This window comes from Suncus etruscus, chromosome 6, assembly GCF_024139225.1.
Source record: "Suncus etruscus isolate mSunEtr1 chromosome 6, mSunEtr1.pri.cur, whole genome shotgun sequence".
NCBI lineage: Eukaryota > Metazoa > Chordata > Mammalia > Eulipotyphla > Soricidae > Suncus > Suncus etruscus.
Window position 1 is genome coordinate 117,436,128 of NC_064853.1, and position 19,729 is coordinate 117,455,856.

The window sequence follows — 19,729 nt, forward strand, 5'->3', positions numbered from 1 at the left end:
TTCAACAATTTGTAATGAGCTATGGAGCTGGGCCACATCTTATATCTTTAAGGATTTTAATATCCAATAGGAAGATAGGACCATAAATTCATAACTTGAATAAGATGGTTTTGTAAACAGTATTTATAATTAGAGGTCCAAATTTAGGTATGTCCCCTAATTCTACTTAATTTGTGCTCTAGAACATCTATTTTATTTAGATGTTATGTTATTTAGATTTTATGTTCTTTGTTTTGGATCTACCCCCTACTCGTTTTTGAGGGCTTCTCCAGGAGGGTTGTTGAGGATCTATGCAGTGTTAGGGATTTAAACCAGGGCTCCTACTATCAAAAGATTTAGTATGACCTTTTGAGCTATTGCACCAATGCAGAGCATATTTATTTTTCACTTTAAAGAAAATGTATCACATAGTTCACATAGTTCACGTAGTTGACCATAATGCATTTGTTTTCAAATAAGTGAGAGCAAAGTTATTTTTTAAAAAATAGAAAGAAAAAAATAAAATAGAAAAAGGAAGAGAATGAAATTTAAAGGAAAAAGAAAGACAAAGTACCATAGCTAGCATGTTTCTGGAAATTATTATATCTTCAATGAAGTTATTATTAATACAATGGCAGAAGGTTTAGTAAGCTGCTGTTGTTAGCTGTCCATTTGGTTAAATTGCTATGTTCCTTTACGGATGACAACATCAAACAAATGAAGTCGTCCAGAAATTCAAAGCACTATTACTGATACGTTGATACGATGTTTCATGGTTTGGTTTACATCTCGTTAGAGAAAAGTGTCTATGTCTATGGAGCTGGCCTAGTACAAACATGGCAACTTCATGTGGGCATACTTGCAGCTTCTAGGCTTTCTGGAAGAAAAAAGATACAGGGAAAGGTGCCTGCACTCACTCCAAAAAACTCTGGTGATATCAGCCCCAATACCTTAAGTTTGGTCAGATTGGTGTCCCCAATAGAGTGGTGGTGAGTCACCACCAAAATAGTGATTCTGGGTGATAGATGCAGCAGACGTGGCTTTGGCAAGGCAGGAGCTTGCCCCACCCTTTCCTCCTGAGATAGTCAGCTTTCTGCTGCTTGGACAGTATACAAGATTTTTCACAGCTTGATTTAAATCTTGTTAAAGGAAAGTGTGACTTTATAGAGCTGGCCAAGTGTGAACATGGCAACTATTTTATATATATAGCATATATTTTATAACATATAATATGTATAATATATAAATATAATATGTAACATAATATTTATAGTATAAATATTTTTATATTTCTGTTTTTATAAACTTCTTGGGGGTGGGGCTCTGGGCCAAACCCAGTGAAACTTGGGCTTACTCTAATCTCTGCACCCAGGGATCACTCTTGGCAAGCATTGAGGAGGCCATATGGGATACTAGGGATCGAACCCAAGTTCATCATGTGTCTACCTACTGTACTCAACCCCTAGACCATATATTTTTAAAGTTAAAAAGATCTTTTGTTGGAGCCAGAGATATAGTACAGTGGATAAGTTGCCTGCCTTGCACACAGCAGACTCCGGTTAGATCTTTGGTACCCATATGGTTCCTCAAGCCTCTCAGAGGCAAAATCAGGAGTAAGGGCTGAACATTGCCAGGTGAGGGGCCCCCAATAAAACTTTTGTTGATCAGAGCAATAGTAGATAGAGCAGATAAGGCACTTGCCTTGCACAAAGCTGACCAGATTTGATCCCTGAAAACCCATATGGTCCTGTGACCCTGCCAGGAGTGATCCCTGAGCATAGCCAGATGTGGCCCATAATTACAAACAAAACAAACAAGCAAATAAGAAAAAAAAAACAGCAAACTTTTTGGTTGCAAAATGAGGACATGAAAACATACAATAACTCAGAAAAAATTATTCATACTGTTCCATTCACTGGGAGGTGGCAAAATCTTCATCTATGCTTTTTAAATATTTGAGGTGGGGAGGGTGCATAACTATCAGGAGTTATCCTGGGGGAGTGGAATCAAGGAACTGTATACAGTGCAAGGAGTCAGACCAGGGTTGTCCTCGTATGAGGCAAATGCCTCAGCACCCTCATACTATCTCTCTGGCACCTTAAACTTTTTACCACTAACGTATTCACATATATTGGAGGGTTTTTTGAACAACACCTAGTGGCAATTAGAGGTCACTCCTGGCTCTATGCTTAGAAGTCACTCCTGGTAGGTTTTAGGGACCATATGGGATGCCAGGGATCGAACCTGGGTCACCTCGTGCAAGGCAAATGCCCTACCTCCTCTGCTATCTCTCCAGCCCCATATTCACATATTTTTAATTAAAAATAAATAATACATCCAGTGAAAATACTGATTTGTTATTTTTAATAACTGATTGCCATCTGATTTGGCAACAATTTACTGAACTAGACTATTATTTGAATATCGGTTTATTCAACAAATAATTATTGAGCATTTAACCATGTTCCAGGAGTTATGTTAAGAGCAGACATAGAGTGGTGAGTAAAACAAATATAAACAACACTGTTGTAAATATCATTTTGTGTGTGTCAGAGGCACCAAGCAGCCTGCTTAGTGTATCACATAGATTAGCTTTTTTAATCTTCATTATTCAAGAGACAATAGTGTTGTGATCCCAATTTTCAAATAAAGAAATTAAACATAGAAGTGAACCAATTTGCTTTAAGTCATAATGAAGGAAGTGCAAAGCTGAAACTCATATTCAAATTTCTGTGATCTTGGATCCCACACATCGCTAGCAATATTGAGGTGGCTCTGCATCAGGAAGTATAAATATTTCTTTTTTTTTTTTTTTCTGGTTTTTGGGCCACACCCAGAGACACTCATGGTTTATTCCTGGCTATGCACTCAGAAATCGCTCCTGGCTTGGAGGATCATATGGGATGCCAGGGGGTCGAACCACAGTTCGTCCTAGGCTAGCATGCCTTATCATTTGCACCATCGCTCTAGCCCCAAGGAAGTATAAATATTTCTTAAATGCTCAATTACCAGTTTGCAAGTGTTACAAGTTTTCCCTTCACATCATTCTTTGCTATCACAGGGTAACTACTCCTGAATCTTAAAATAAACTTAGAAACTGGGTGCTGAAAAGAGATATGTGATATACATGATACCTCTTCAATAACAGTATTGCAAACCGCAGTGCCTAAAAGGAAAATAGAGAAAAGGAGAAGGAGAAGAAAGATGTCTGCCATTGGGGCTGGAGCGATAGCAGAGCAGGTAGGGCATTTGCCTTGCATGCAGCCAATCTGGGATGGACACAAGTTCAATCCCCTGCATCCCATATGGTCCCCCTGAGCCTGCTAGGAGAGATTGCTGAGCACACAGCTAGGAGTAACTCCTGAGCGTTGCCAGGTGTGGCTCAAGCCCCACCTCCTCCAAAAAAAAAAGAAAAGTGTCTGCCTTAGAGGCAGGCGGGGTGGGGGTGGGGGTGGGGTGAATGGGAGGAAACTGGGAACATTGGTGGCAGGAAATGTTTACTGGAAAAGGGTGCTGGACATTGTATGACTGACACGCAAACATGAACAACTTTGTAATTGTATCTCAGTGATTCAATTAAAGAATTTATTTAAAGAAATAATAAACGTAGAAATCAGGGACTGGACTCTAAAATAAAGCAAAAAAATTTAAGTAGACTTAACATTAGGAGCCCTAAATGTAATTCTATTGGTAGATGGACTCGGGCTCCAGTTTGATCTGGTAAATGACCCCCTGAGTGGGTGCAGTTCTGGTGCCCTTCAGCAACAGTGGACCAGTGGTACCAGGGAGGAGCTCCCAGGTTTTTGTTTTTGTTTGTTTTTTTAACTAAAAGATACTATTAAATCCATCCACTTATATGAAGGGGTTGGCTTTAAAAGGTTTTTTTGTTTTGGTTTTTTGGGCCACACCCAGCAGTGTTCGGGTTACTTCTGGCTCTGTGATCACAAATTGCTCCTGGCAGGCTCAGGGGATCATATGGGATGCGAGGATCAAACCCAGGTCCATACCAGGTCGGCGGCATGCAAAGCAAATGCGCTACTACTATGCTATCACTCCGCCCCCCTAAAAGTTTTTAATGCAAGGGCCAGAGCCTTAGTACAGCAAGGTAGGTGCTACACAAAGCTGACCCAAGTTTGGTCTCTGGTACCACATATGGTACCCAAAGCACTGCTAGGGGTGAAACCTGAGTGCAGATCCAGAAATAAGCTCTGAGCATCCCCAGGTGTGGCCCAAAAGCAATCAAACAAAAATTTAAATTCAAATGCAAAAAAGACATATAGGTAGGATTATACTAAAGGGGAGAGTAAAAAGAAAGGGAGGAGATATGGAAAAGAGAGAAAGGGGAGAGAGGGGAGAAAAGAAGAGAGGGAAAATAGAGAGAAGAGAAAAAGGAGAGAGGAGAGAAGAGGAGGAAGAGGAGGAGAAGGAAGAAGAAGAGGGCACATTCACCAGTACTGAGGTTTCAGTACAACTCCAGTTGGCCCTATAAGGTGCTGCCTTCACCTTGGCTCAGCAGTGCTCTCACATGCTGCCTAGTACATTATTCTCTCTACTTGTAGGGCCAAGAGGGTGGTTGTGCCATACACACCCTGTACTTAGGGATTACTCCTGGCTGTGCCCAGGGGACCCTATATGATGCCAGAATCAAACCCAGGTTAGCCATTTGCAAAGGGAATGCCCTCCCCACATCTCACTGCAGGCCTAGATGCTTTCTTTTGCCCACTCTAGTTGGAATGGGGATTTTGTTTCTTACAGCCAGACTCTGCTTTCAAGTTGATAGGATAGCAAAGCCCTTTTTCTGCAGTCCATCCATATGTCTGCATATGTGCTATCTGAATAATTAAACATAGAAGTAAAAGCTCAAAAATGCTTTTAATGGGGCCGGTGAGGTGGCGCTAGAGGTAAGGTGTCTGCCTTGCAAGCGCTAGCCAAGGAAGGACTGCGGTTCGATCCCCCTGTCCCCCCAAGCCAGGGGCAATTTCTGAGCGCTTAGCCAGGAGTAATCCCTGAGCATCAAATGGGTGTGACAAAAAAAAAAAAAAAAAGAAAGAAAATGCTTTTAAATCCATAGTCATACCAAGCTGGCCAATATCAGTCTGCCTCTCATGCCTCTTTACTTTTGTATTGTCATGAGCAGAGCAAATATTAAAATGTTCTACACAGTTGGAAAAAGCCACCCAGGTGTGGCTACTGTGATTAAAAGGGAAGAATTGGGTTCTTCTGCCAAAAGAACAGACACACACACACACACACACACATACGCACGCGCACGTGCGCACACACAAGCACAACGGTGTCTTTTTTTATCAGTTGTTGCTACTGAGATCCATTTGTATCTGTTTTGAGGGTTTGGGGAGGGAGGTATTGTTGGATTTTTGTGTTGGTATTTTGAGCAAAACCTTGCAGTACTCGGGGTTACTCTGGCTGAGCTTGGAAAACTACATGGTGCCAAGCATTGCACCAAGGTCTCCCACATGCAAAGCCTACACTTTGGAGCCTTCCAGGCTCTTCTAGATTATTCATTGTGACCTTGTTCCTTTCTTTCAGTCCTGTTGCATCATTTTATTGTGGAACTATACCACAGCTTACTTCTGTTCCCCTGTCACAGATATTTGAGTTAGATTTGTTATTTTGTCTTGTTGACTGTTACTATCAAAGAACAACAAGAAAAAATGTGAGCCAAGGATATTGACCATATATATGCCTTTCATGTGTGACAACCCGGGTTTGATCCCTGGCACTGCAAAAAATAATAATGATGATGAATAAAGGGGCTTTTGATTAAAAAAAATCAAGATTATGATTATTTTTAAGATAAGACAGTAAATCTCATAGTAAGCTATACACTGGGATACCAATTGGACTATGTACTCTGAACTAATCAATTTGTCTGCTTCTTTTGTTTGAGATACTTAGACACAACCATTCAAGAAACATTAATGTGTGTAAATTAAATAAAATAATAGAAAAAAAAACAGAAATCATTAATTCTGGCAGGGTAATCAGGAGTGCTTCACAGAGAAGTGAAAGTTTAAGTTAGAACTTATAGAATAAGTGAGATTTCCAGAGGAAAGATGCAGGCCTGAGGAGATAGTAGGCTGAAGGAGAAAAGAGGTAGGGGCCACATCCAGCAATACTCAGGGGTTACTCCTGACTCAGGGATCATTCCTGGCACTGCTCATGGAGCCATATGGGACTCCAGGGACTGAACCCAGTTGGCTCTGTGCAAGGCAAACATCTTCCCCATTGTACTGTCTCTCTGGCCCAACTCTAATATTTGCAGACTGGAAATCTTGGATTCTGGCCTCTTCCATGGCTCCTGGTAAAATTGCTGAAGGTAGGCTGGGAGATAGTTCAGCAGCTGTGCTTATGCTTGGCATGCAGGAGACTTGGATTCAATTGGCAGCACCACAACATATAATATATATATTCAAGATATATATTTAAATATAAATATATGTATCAAATATAAATACATAAATTTATTCAAATATTCTAATATAAAATCAAAGGTTTAAATATTCAAATTTAAGTATTCAAATATGAATATATAAATATGTGTATGTACATGTATCTTGAATCTGACATCCAAATAGTTGTGTCCTATGGAGATGACAGTATTAAAAACAAATGGAGTTGTCATGCAGCTGTGCTGTCTAGGAATTCAAGCTGATTATTGCTTGAATATTGCAAAAGCTGATACTGCAGCTTTTGTGGGTCATGGTTTCAGCTACCAGGGCTTCCAAAAGTATGAGAAGGTTGGGGGAAGGTGCCCGCATTCACGCCAATCAGCCCAAATACTGGCACACCTGGAATTTTGGTGAGATTTGGTGTCTCTGCAGAGCAATAGATGTGTGATGAAGCAGGGCCATTAGTGAAATGCATTTGTGGGTAATGAGTGCAGCAGGCCTGGCTTCAGCAGGGCAAGGTCATAACCTGCCCGCTCCTCCTAGATTGCCAGCTTTCAGCTAGGTAGCCAGTGTCCCCATGATTTTTCTTGGCTTGGTTTATATCTCTTTTAAGAACAGAGTGAATCTATGGAGCTGGCTAGATGCAGATATGTCAGCTGTGTTTGTGGGGCATGGTTTCCAAAAAGTTTCTACTGAGGGCCACAGCAAGTGTTTAGCGGGTAGTACTGTGGTGTCTGGTATAGAGTCACAGTCATTTATAGATGAAACGGGCTTTCACCTTTGTTGTATCTCTCAGGCCCCTTGTGACATTAAATTTTTCTCCACTAAGAACTCCCCAACTTACCTCTGTGGCATTCTCAGGAGGGGGACAGCAGAATTTCCCTTTCTGCATAAACTGCAGTAGCCGAACCACACCAGACGCCGTCTGACAGAAATGGCCCAGTTCTTGACTGAATAATATGAGCAGTGAAACTTTCCCAGGTTTGAGATCATACTGCAGGGCTGGGTCTTTCTTTTTGGAAATGAAATGAGCAGAGCCCCCTGCACCCACTCTGCCATCAGAAACCCCAGAGGCCCCACCCACAGCCACCATTTTTCAGGCAGAAAAATGTCTCAACTCCTCCAAGTTCCAAATGGTCTCTGATACTTCCAGGTAATGTGATCCTGGCTGATAACTTTGTTACATTCTCAAAAAGGAGTCAGGTGCTAAGAGTAAGTCCTGACTACAGCTGGGTGTGGCCCAAAAACCAAGGGAAAAAATTTCATGATAGTAAATTTTTTATTTATTGCTTTATTCGTAGCTTCCGGAACAGGTCCTGGCATGTAATAAATGCTCAATAAATATATGATTAGTTATTATTTCCAGAAAGCGTAATGGGGAAAGTAGGCTCATGGAAAACTTGAGCTTTGTATGTATTATTGAAAAGTTTTACAACATGAATATATTATTTTTGTTTTCAGGTCATGCCAGCAGTTGGGGGGGGGGTTGTTGGTGTTATTGTTGTTTGGTTTTGAGTTTTTTTTTTTGGCTCTGTACTCAAGAATCACTGCTGACAAGCTCAGAGAACCATATGGGTCACAGGGGATCAAATCCAGGTCGGTCATGTGCAAGGCAAGCATTTATCAAAATGATAAATGATGGAGCCAGAGTGGTAGCGCAAGTGGTAAGGCATCTGCCTAATCCACGCTAGTCTAGGAAGACTGCAGTTTGATCTCCCAGCGTCCCATATGGTCCCCCAAGCCAGGAGCAATTTCTGAATGCATAGCCAGGAGTAACCCCAGAGCATCACCAGATGTGGCCCAAAAACCAAAAAAAAAAAAAGATAAATGATAACAACCGGCTGAGTACATGTTTTGCATGCTAGAGGACCTGATTCCATATATAATTCCCAGATTACCACATGTTATGCCCCTGAAACTAAAAACCAGAAATAATAGCCCAAATACCTCACAGGCTTACATGAAAGCCAGATGCATCTTTTCTTTTAGTGGGGGACTTTGGGGATAATTTTGGGCCACACCCAACAGAGCTCAGGGCTTACTCCTGACTTTGTGCTCAAGAATTACTCCTGGTGTACTCTGAGGACTTTAAAAATTAAGAGTTTCAGAGGCCAGTGAGGTGGCACTAGAGGTAAGGTGTCTGCCTTGCAAGCACTAGCCAAGGAAGGACCGTGGTTCGATCCCCCAGCGTCCCATATGGTCCCCCAAGCCAGGGGCAATTTTTGAGTGCTTTGCCAGGAGTAACCCCTGAGCATCAAACGGATGTTTATTTGACTGAATAATATGAGCAGTGAAACTTTCCCAGGTTTGAGATCATACTGCAGGGCTGGGTCTTCCTTTTTGGAAATGAAATGAGCAGAGCCCCCTGCACCCACTCTGCCATCAGAAACCCCAGAGGCCCCACCCACAGCCATCATTTTTCAGGCAGAAAAATGTCTCAACTCCTCCAAGTTCCAAATGGTCTCTGATACTTCCTTCTTTCAAAACAAGATGTGTACTGGGGCCTTTGGAGAAGCTCACATTGCTCTCTTTCTTATCTGTTCCCTCCACTTCATCAGAGCCTCCAAAGTATTTTTAAAGTTTTGTTTATTTGTTTTCTCTTGCCCTCCCTACATGATTCGAAAAAAACAAACAAACAAAAAAAATTAAGAGTTCCAGACCGGGGTGTTAGCACTTGCCTTGCTCCCAGCTGACCCTGGTTCAGTTCTTGGCACAGATTATGGTCCCTGAATTCAGTACCTGAATAAGCCCCAACTGCTACTGAGAATTGATCTTGAGTCCTGCTTATTGTGTCCAAGTCCCCCTCCCAGTCAATAAGATGCATAGTTCCACTAAACCAGTGAACCATACAGGAGGAAATCATGAAGTCTTCTAGGCTGAGGGAAGAATGTGTGCAAGTTTGAAAAACTGAAACCTAGCAGGAACTCTGGAGAATGTAAGTGATGGTAACTAGACTTTCCAGGTCCTCTTTCACCTGCACTGTTCCCCTATCTCTGCAGCCAAAGTCTGGCTGTAATGAGAAACTTATTACTTCCTTAAAGCAAATGTCTTAGAGGGTCTTTTTTACCCTTTATTTTTCTTCTTATTTTCTAGAAAGTCTTCTCCATTCTTTTTATTTCTCTCTCATTATACCACTCCAGATTTCATTCTAGATTCCTCACTGTCTTTGATATGGTGAGAAACACCAGTCTCGTCTGTTTACAGAGAGTAATCATAGCAAGGGAACATGCCAGTGTTGCTGCTGTTATCATGTCATTTCATTTAGAAATCAGTTATTCAACAAAATCACTTTAATAATTAAAAATGTGAATGCTGGGGCCGGAGAGATAGCATGGAGGTTTTGCCTTGCATGCAGAAGGACGGTGGTTCGAATCCCAGCACCTCATGGTCCCCCGAGCCTGCCAGGAGTGATTTCTGAGTTTAGAGCCAGGAGAAACCCCTAGGCACTGCCAGTGTGACCCAAAAACCAAAACAAACAAACAAACAAAAAATGTGAATGCTGGACTGGAGTGACAGGACAGCAGTTAGGTGCTTTTCTTGCATGCAGTCAACCCGGGTTCAATCTCTGACATTCCAAATGATCCCCTGATCACCACCAAGAGTGATCCCTGAGCACTGAGCTCGGAGTAAAGCCCTGGGTGGCCCAAAAACAACAACAAAAAAGTAGATGCTACACATGGGTGTTGCCAGCCCATGCACATGGTGTCTGTATACATGTCACCCACATCTCCCCTATTGAGATGTGTACTCTCCTTCTTTCAAAACAAGATGTGTACTGGGGCCTTTGGAGAAGCTCACATTGCTCTCTTTCTTATCTGTTCCCTCCACTTCATCAGAGCCTCCAAAGTATTTTTAAAGTTTTGTTTATTTGTTTTCTCTTGCCCTCCCTACATGATTCAAGTTTCGTTTTGTATTTTGTCTTTGGGGCCCCACCGAGCAGTGTTCACCCTGCACTTAGGGATCAATCCTTGTGCCTCAGGGAACCTCTGGGATGCCACAGGGCAAACCCAGGTTGGCTGCAAGCAAGGCAAGTCAGTCCTCACTCTGTCATTCAGTGCCACCTGCTTCTTGATGGGAGCATTTAAGTTGAATTTTGCTGAACTGAATAGGATTATTGCTACATAGAGAAAAGAGGCTTTTTCCAGGTTTTTGTTTTTCCTTTTATTTTTTGTTTGTTTTTTGAGTCACATCTGGTGGGACTCAGGGGTTATTTCTAACTTTCCTCTCAGAAATTATTCCTGGCAGTCTCAGGGTACTATATGGGGTACCAGGCAAATACCCTACCCACTGTGCTATTGCTCCAGTCTGTTTTATTCTTTTTTTGTTTTGGGCCACGCTGGCAGGTGCATGGGGGCTGCTCTGAGCTCTGATGCTCAGGAGTTACTCCCTGGTGGTAGTTGGGAACCAACCTCAAACCTGGAGCTCCAAATGGAGAGCTGTGCTCCAGCCCTTGAGCTATCTCCCAAGCCCTCATGAGCCTTTTCACTGTAATTGATTTAAGACAAAACTAGAAAAATCGTTGTTGTTGTTCTTGTTAAATGTAATCTAAATTTGGGGTACACACACCAATATGTTCATCACCCATCATTTTAAATGCATTCTGCAGTGACTCATCAAAATCCCCAAATAGATACTTCGTAAGTCACAGCAGTCCTAGGAAACAAAATTAGACTTGGCAAATGCAGTGTTTCTTCTTTGCAGTAAAGAATTAGGAATTGGGAGTCATGTTGATTCCCAGAGAGCATCTGCAGCAATTTCAGGGTTTCTCCTGTTCTGTGTACATATTTCTAGGTCTAAAGGGAACTGCAGCACCTGGGATATTCTCTTGCATTTCTTAGTTTTTTAATTTAGTCACTGTTATTCATGATTAGTTATTCATGATTATGTTTCAGACACACAATGTTCCAGCACCAATCCCTTCACCAGTGTCCATTGCCCTCCACCAGTGTCGGCAATTTTGTTTGGGTTTTAGGACCGAACCGAGCAGTACTCTGGGCTGACTCTGGACTCAGGGATCACACCTAACTACCACTCGTACCATAGGGAGTGCCAGGGATCGAACCCAGATTGGCCACGTGCAAGGCAAGCACCCTACCCACTGTACTGTGTCTCCGGCCCTAACTGTAACTTTGTTAAAAAATCCTAGGCACTAAGACTTAGTGTATTGAGCGCATTCTCTATGCATTACATTTTACCGCCTTTCAACACCTGCTTCTCCTCCAAGTGATCACTTCCCTCCACTTTTGTAGAAGTGGCCATTTCCATGACCTCCAAAGTAAGCTTCTTATTGAACACCAGATTTCATATATATATATATATATATATATATATATATATATATATATATATATATATATATATATCTTTGTTTAAACAACACCAGTTTTCTTGTTCTTCATTTCTGATACCTTTGTTACTCCCCTACTGTGTTCCTTTATATCCCACATATGAGAAGACAGATCATTCTGTGTCCCTCTCCCTCTAACTTCATTCAACATGATATACTCCAATTCCATCAATATGACAGCAAATTGTACGAGTTCATCTTTTCTAATAGCCAAGTAGTATTCCATTGTGTAGATGTACCATAGTTTCTTTATCCACTCATCTGTTCTTGGGCACTTGGTTTGTTTCCAATTCTGGCTATGTGAATAGTGCTGCAATAAGCAAAGGGATGCAGGGGCTTTTTCTGCATTGTGTTTTTGGGCCCTTGGGGTAAATTCCTAGGAGATATATGCAGAGTTACATGGAATTTCAATTCTTTTTTATTTATTTTTTTTTTTTGAGGAATGTTCATATCTGTCTTCCAAATAGCCTGGAGCAGTTGCCATTCCCACCAGCTGTGAATGAGAGTCCCTTTCTCCCCGCAACCACACCAACTAGTTTTTGTTCTTTTTGATGTGTATCAGTCTCTGTGGTATAAGCCAGTCATTATGGCTGTGATTTGCATTTCCCTGATGATTAGTGATGCAGAGCAGTTTTTCATATGCCTTTTGGCCATCTGTATGTTTACTTTAGTTCTTTTGTCAGAGGCACAGGGTTATCCCAGTGCTCAGAGGTCACTCCTGGCTCTAAACTCAGAAATCACTCCTGGCAGTGTTCAAGGGACCATATGGGATGTCAGGGATTGAACCTAGGTAAGCCACATGCAAGGCAAGTATCCTTCCTGCTGTACTTTAGTTCTAGGTAGCTATTTTAATCAATATTAAGGGCTATATTGGGGCTGGAGAGATGGCATGGAGGTAAGGCGTTTACCTTTCATGCAGAAGGTCATCGGTTCGAATCCCGGCGTCCCATATGGTCCCCCGTGCCTGCCAGGAGCAGTTTCTGAGCACAGAGCCAGGAAAAACCCCTGAGCACAGCCGGGTGTGACCCAAAAACCACAAAAAATATATATATATATATATTAAGGGCTATTGGACCACACCCTGATGTGCTCTGGTGCTGCTCTCAGTGGTGCTTGGGGGACCATGCAGTGCCCAGATGAGAACAGGGTGAATCCATGAGGAAAGATGCACTGATAGTACTCCTATGCAGCAGTTTCATTGGGACCTACAGCTGTCAATCTCTGTGCTGAGTCCAGTCAGCCAAGTTGAATGAGTCTTAATTCCACCCTCCAGAGCTTAGCTATGCAGAAGGACACCCACAGCACTTGCTTACTGGCATCACAATGCTCAGTATCCACTGAGTATCCATCCAAGGGATGGTGTCCTGAGAGAGGTCACTCAGCCCAGAAAAGCATGTTAGACTTTCTCAGACTTTACAGATAATAAGGACTGGGGCTGGAGCAGTACTACAGCAAGAAGAGTACTTGCCTTGTACGTGGCCAACCTTGGTTTGATCTCGGGCATCCTATGTGGTCCCCCGAGCACCACCAAGAGTAATTCCTGAGTGCAGAGCCAAGAGTAAGTTCTATGCATCACCAGTTGCAGTGCAAAAACCAAATAATAATAATAATAATAATAATAATAAAGGATTTTCTCCATCAGCGAAGAGATGGGCTATATACATTCAAGCACAAACCCATTTTTTTTCTTTGAGGGCATTACACCTATTTTCAAGGGATATGGATATATACATTAAAATGTCTGTATAAGTATATTTATGTACATAACATATATATGGCTTAGACCTGTTCTCAGACCAGAATATAAGTTATTAATTATTTTAAGACTGCTTTGTAAAGGGCCTTGGGTTTTATTATTTTGTGTTTCAGGCTTGGGGCTGCAATCAGCAGTGCCTGTGGCCTTCTGAGCTTCCCTGGAACCTCCTGCATGCAAAGCATGTGCTCTTACTCTTTGAACATCTCTGCAATGCTTGAATTTTAAGCTGTACATTATTCTATAAGAAAGAGGCCTACAAATAGAATATAGGAGCCTGTGCCATAGAAAGTAATTTGTACTTAACAAAATTAACTCGGGCTAGAGCAATAAAGAGTACATTAGGTAGAACATTTGCCTTGCACAAGACTGACTCATGTTCAATCCCCAGCATCTTATATGATCCCCTGAGCACTGCCAGGTGTGATCCCTGAGCACAGAGCCAGGAGCAACCCTAAGCATTGCTGGGTGTGGGCTCCCCCCTCAACAAAAGAAAAAGAATGCTGAGACCAAAAAGATAGTATAGTGTTTAAGGTGTTCATCTTGCATGCAGCCAACCTCAGTTTCATTCCTGGCTCCACATAGAATCCTTTCAACCCTGCCAGTAGTGATCCTTGAACACAGAGCTATGCATAAACCCTGAGCACCACTGATTGTGCACAAGAACAAAACTAAAATGCCACTTAATAGATTGAATGAGGAAGAAATTAGACACAGAGCAAGTTCTGTAGCCATTTCAAGAGTATAGACCAGAGATACTGAGGTGTAGGGACCATGGAAGAAAATTCAAAAGTGCTGGCATTTGGGCTTTGCATAATGGAGCCCTGGATTCAATCCCTGGCACTGCCTGGTCCCCAAAGCAATGCTGGGAGTGATCCCATAACTACTACCACCATCAACAACAACAACACCATAGTATGACTCTGAGTTCCAAACTAGAAACTTAAAACTTAAAATAATAGTGTTCACAGAAAGAAGTCATGAGCTCAGAGCTAGGAGTAAGCCAAGTAAACTGGTATGCTCACAAACAAGCAGATAGAGGTAGGTAGGTAGGTAGGTAGGTAGGTAGGTAGGTAGGTAGGTAGGTTAGGTAGGTAGGTAGGTTAGGTAGGTTAGGTAGGTAGGTAGGTAGGTAGGCATGCAGGCAGGCAGGAACGTAGGTAGGTAGGTAGGTAGGTAGGTAGGTAGGTAGGTAGGTAGGTAGGTAGGTAGGTAGGTAGGTTAGATAGGTAGATTAGGTAGGTAGGTTAGATAGGTTAGGTAGGTAGGGAGGAAGGAAGGGAAGGAGGGAGGAAGGAAGGAAGGGAGGGAGGGAGGGGGGAGGGAGGGAGGGAGGGAGGGGGGAGGGAGGGAGGGAGGGAGGGGAAGCTAGTAAGAGGCCTGGGTGGCATTCAGAGCTCTCCTTGCAGGCATGTTTTCCTACCAATAGATCTTGTGTCCTTTATTCTGCTCTCTAGCCTGAGCTTCTGGCTTCTGTGTCATGATAGTTTTCTATCTGCTTGGCATATCATGAACAAGATGTCTTCTTTTTGTTTTTAGTCCACACCTGGTGGTGCTCAGGGCTTACTCCTGGCTCTTTGTTCAAGGACCACTCATGGTGTTACCCTGGGTACCACATGTGGTGTCAGGGATCAAACCCAGGTCAGGCACATGCAAGACAAGTGTCCTCCCAACTTACATGCTCTGGCCCCAATAAGATGTTTTCTTTCTGGAGATGCTTCTTTTCCTTTCCCATAACCTCCCATCTCCTGGTCAGTTTCCTAGAGGAGGTTCTGGCTTCCGGACTGCACAGCCACGGCATGGAGAGCACCCCAGTTATCCCGAAGTCAGCCAGCCGCAGATGAAGGTGCTGGAACAGCAAATGGGGTGCAGGGATCCCCTGCAACCTACAGGCTCTCCCTATCGACCAGGTGTGTAAGAAGAGCTGCGGGTTCTGCAAACCCGACTCCATCTCCAGGCAGCTGGGTCCTGGCCTGGCTGCACAGACACAAAGTCGAACAGAGCTGAAGATGGGTCTGGGCCTGACCCAATCCACTCTCTTCAACAATCTCTGTCACTGAGTAAATGCATGCCTGGTGCATTCAGTGTACAGCCTCACCAGTACACCGAATGATGAATTCTGTTAGGATCTGGCTTGAGAAAATAATAAAGTGTTTTCAGAGTCTAGGGAAGTCTGAGAAAGCAGTCATTTGGAGTACTGACTAAAGCTTCTCTCGATCCCTTTCTCTCTTCCTCACCACATTCCTGTACATCTCATTTTTGAATACTTGTTGTGTTTCTTCAGAGAGCCACTAAAATGCTGCTTGTCACTCCAGTGTCATTTTCCGTGGCCTCAAGGAGCCATATATGATGACAATAAACATTTTGTGAAAAGATATGAGCAATTTGGTTGTTTCTTGGGGATTAGTGACTGTGTCTGGGGGCTTATGAGGAGGAGCATGAGCTGAAAGACCTTTCCTCTCTCCAAAGATATTCTCCTTGAAAACAGTGGGCAGGGACTGGAGAGAGAATACTGTTGATAAGGCACTTACCTCACATGCAGCTGACCTGAGTTCAACCCCAGCACCCTATATGTTCCCCACAAATGATACCTGAGTGTACCCCCAAAAAAATAAATAAATAAAACAACAGAGTTATGATATCATTAAAGCCAGGAAATTTTGTTCTCAAATCATAGTAACTCACCATGGCACAGGAGCCTGCAGAAAATATGCTCAGGGAGCAGGGACATGTACCTGAGGTCCCAAGTCCAGTCCTCAGTACTAGCGGTGGTGGTCCCCAGCATCAGCCCGCCTAAGTTTTGACTATTTGTTCCCCCTCTGGCTGTAAGCCCCTGTGTTATTATGTGTATGAATATAAATAGAGAAAGAACGTTGTATTTTGTGACCACATGAAAGCTTCCTCCTACCTCTCTGCTCGTGATCACTCCTGGCAGGGATCAGGGGACCCTTTGTGGTGTCAGGAATTAAACCTGGTTCTCCTGTATACAAAGCAAACTCCCTACCCACTGTATTATCTCTGATTTTATATACATACATATATATATATATAAATATATATATTTATATATATATATATTTTATATATATATAAAATTAACCCTTTTGTTTTGTTTTGGGGCCATACTGGTGGTGCTCAGGGGTTATTCCTAGCCAGTTTGAGAGACCATTATGAGATGCAGGAGATCAAACTGAAACCAGCCATGTGCAAGGCAAATACCCTACACACTGGGCTATCCCTTTGGCAAGTTTCAGATTGGTGCTTGAGGAACACTTCCAATGATACTTGGAGGACCATATGCAGTGCCAGGGTCAAACCAAAGAAGGTCAGCCACATGCAGGACAAGTGTCTTAACCCCTGTACTATCTACAACCTATCCTCAATGCTGCCAGTAGTGATCCCTGAACCCTAACCTCTCTCTCTCTCTCTCTCTCTCTCTCTCTCTCTCTCTCTCTCTCTCTCTCTCTCTCTCTCTCTCTCTCTCTCTCTCTCTCTCTCTCTCTCTCCTCTCTCTCTCTCATGTGAATTTTGTTTGAGGTAAATATATTTTATTTTTGACAGTCCCACCTGGCCATGCACTGGGGCTACTTTCAGCTCAGTGCTCAGGCAACCATGTAACCATGTAGTGCTGGCGATTAAACCCAGGACTCCTGCATGCTCTAACCATGTGCTCTGACCCTTTGAGCTACTTACTCCCCAGTCCCCAAATTAGACTTCTGTGCTTTGTTTTTATATTTGGGGCAGTGATGCTGGGTGGAGGGAGGGGGCTACGTATAACCTTTGGAGAGGCCTGGTGGACCCCTTCAGTGCCAGAGATCATCTACTGCTGAGCCATGTCTTCAGCCCTTTTGCCAGCACTTAAGGAGTCAACATTTTCAGTGCAGCATTTTACAAGCATTTTTATGTCCAAATAAACAAACCTCCATCCTCCCTCCAGGCAGGACTGCTGGTGCTTCTTTTCTTGGCAAAGTAACTTTTTAGGATAAACCAAACCTTTCTAGTAGCATTATCTTTATTCCCATGGTCCATCACAGTTGTGCAACTAAGTGAGCCTTACCATCAGAATGTTTGCTGCTAGAGATGTAGCATTGCTTCAGAAACTCCTTTTCTCCTATAAGATGTTCAGAGATGGCTGTGGTAGAGTACGTGGGTCATGGTAGAGTGGAGTGTATATGCCTTATATGTGTGAGGCCCAGCAACCCAAAACCAAACAAAATGTTCTGAGCTTATTCCATTAATTTACTGTTCATTGATTCTGTCATTAGTGGCTCTTTTTCTGTTAAAAATTATTTAAATGGGTGGTTTTAATAAACTCTTTCCAATAAACTCCAACACCCTACCAAAACATCTATATCCATTTATGCTATAAAAATGGTGATTAGGCTAGAGCCATAATACAGCAGGTATGATGCTTGTCTTGCATACAGTCAAGAGGTTCAGTTCCCCAGCATTCCTATTCACCACCTGGAATACACCACTTACATACCTATACACCACCTGGAGTAAATCCTGAATATGGAGCCAAGAGTAACCCCTAAGCACTGCTGGGTGTGGCCCCAAAAATAAAATAAAACAGTACAAGAAACAAACTTTGTTTTCACAAGAGACACTCTTGTGAAACCATTGTTTGGATAGCAGTGTTTTTTTTTCTTTTTTCTTTTGTTCTTTTGTTGTTGTTGTTGTTCATTTGTTTTGTTTTGTAACCATACCCAGTGATACTCAGGGGTTACTCCTGGTTTACTCTCATGAATCATTCCTGATGAGCTCAAGGGACCACATAGGATGCCCAGTTGGCCACATACAAAGTGAATGCCCTACCCACTTATCTCTCCTAAAGGCCCCTAAAGGATACTTCCTGTGCAGTAAATTCCCCTGCCATTCTCCAGCCCTTATCTCCGTGTAGCTTCCTGCTTGCCTTAAGTAGAATGACTTACCAAATATTCAATGAAAGAATAAAACTGCTGATAGTCACATGTTAACTTTGGTGCTATCCCAGGAAGGTAACCACATCAAGAGTCTTGCCAGTATCTTACCTCTCCACCGAGAGAGAAAAGAAACCGACTAAGTGTGTGTGTGTGTGTGTGTGTGTGTGTGTGTGTGTGTGTGTGACTATCAAGCTCACCAAGGATCCAGCTATGTGAACATGAGTAAAGTCCCCCAAAGTCCCAGAGTCACATATTCCCATTTAAGAATTGGGTGCCTGGGGCACTAGTACAGCAGGTGAGGTGCTTGCCTTGTATGCAGACAACTCTGGTTTGATCTCTGTACCTATTAAAGACTCCCAGGAGTGATCCCTAAGCACAGCCAGGAGTGAACACCACCGGTGTGGCCCCCCAAAATAAATCAAACAAATTCACTACGGGTGGAGCATTTGCTTGCACCTAGGTTCAATCCCCAGGTGGGAGGGAGCCTGGGGGGCCAGAGAGTAATCATATCTGAAGGAGTAGAGATGCAAAGGGGCCGAATCTCTACATCTGCTGTGAGATCTGGACATCATTTCAGAGAAACCCTCTGGGTTTCTGAGGAGTCCCCTGTTTGAAGTGCCTCAACGCGCAAGGACACCAACACCAAACGTGTGGAGCTCAGATATTTGTAACTAGGGCCAAAGAAATCTCCCAAAACTGATGCGCATGCCTGGCACACAAAGCCCCAAATTCAATCCCAGCACCCCATGGGCTTCAAGCCCTAGAGGCCACAGCTCTCCTGGACCCAGCCAGACAACCTCAGCTTAGATCTGCAGTACTGAACCAGGGATAGCAGGGCGTTGCTGGCCTGTTCCTGAGCATTGGGTAGCAACCACTCCTGAAAATGCCCTCCCCCAGCACAAAGCACAAAACGATGTAGAAAGGATGACCTGACCAGGAAGTGTGTGTTGAGGGGGAAGGCTACCTAAGTAGTATGCTGGTGGCAGAAAACCTGGAAATCTGTATTCTAATTCTTTTTCCCAGTAAGTTGCTTGATTGATTACAGGCAATCTAGATGATTTACCATGCCATGTTTCTGTATGTCCCAAGTGGGAGTAATATTTAGTCTATAGACTGCATAAGGAAGCATTGGAGATGTAAAGATTTACATACATTTATTTATTTAGAGGAGCATGTTGAAAAGATATATTCCTATATCGGTGTAAAATTGAGGGGTTATGTGGGACTAGAGCAGTTATACAGCAGGTAGGGAGGGCACTTGCCTTGTGCAGGGCCCACTCAGGGCCATCCTTGATGTTCTCCTGAGCCTGCCAGG

General features: G+C 43.0%; 1 protein-coding gene across 2 annotated transcripts in view; it reads left to right on the forward strand.

Annotated features, from left to right (window-relative positions):
- The window catches only part of VPS45 (vacuolar protein sorting 45 homolog), an 85,474-nt gene extending 69,610 nt beyond the window's left edge, over positions 1-15,864 (forward strand). The window contains exons 15-16 of one of the 2 annotated variants that reach the window (XM_049775720.1): positions 6,263-6,316; positions 15,246-15,864. In XM_049775720.1, coding sequence (XP_049631677.1) covers positions 6,263-6,305 — 43 coding nt within the window. In that variant the 3' untranslated portion in view covers positions 6,306-6,316; positions 15,246-15,864. The remainder of the gene's footprint in view (positions 1-6,262; positions 6,317-15,245) is intronic. The other variant, XM_049775719.1, reaches the window with a different exon arrangement.
- The last annotated feature ends 3,865 nt before the right edge of the window (positions 15,865-19,729 follow it).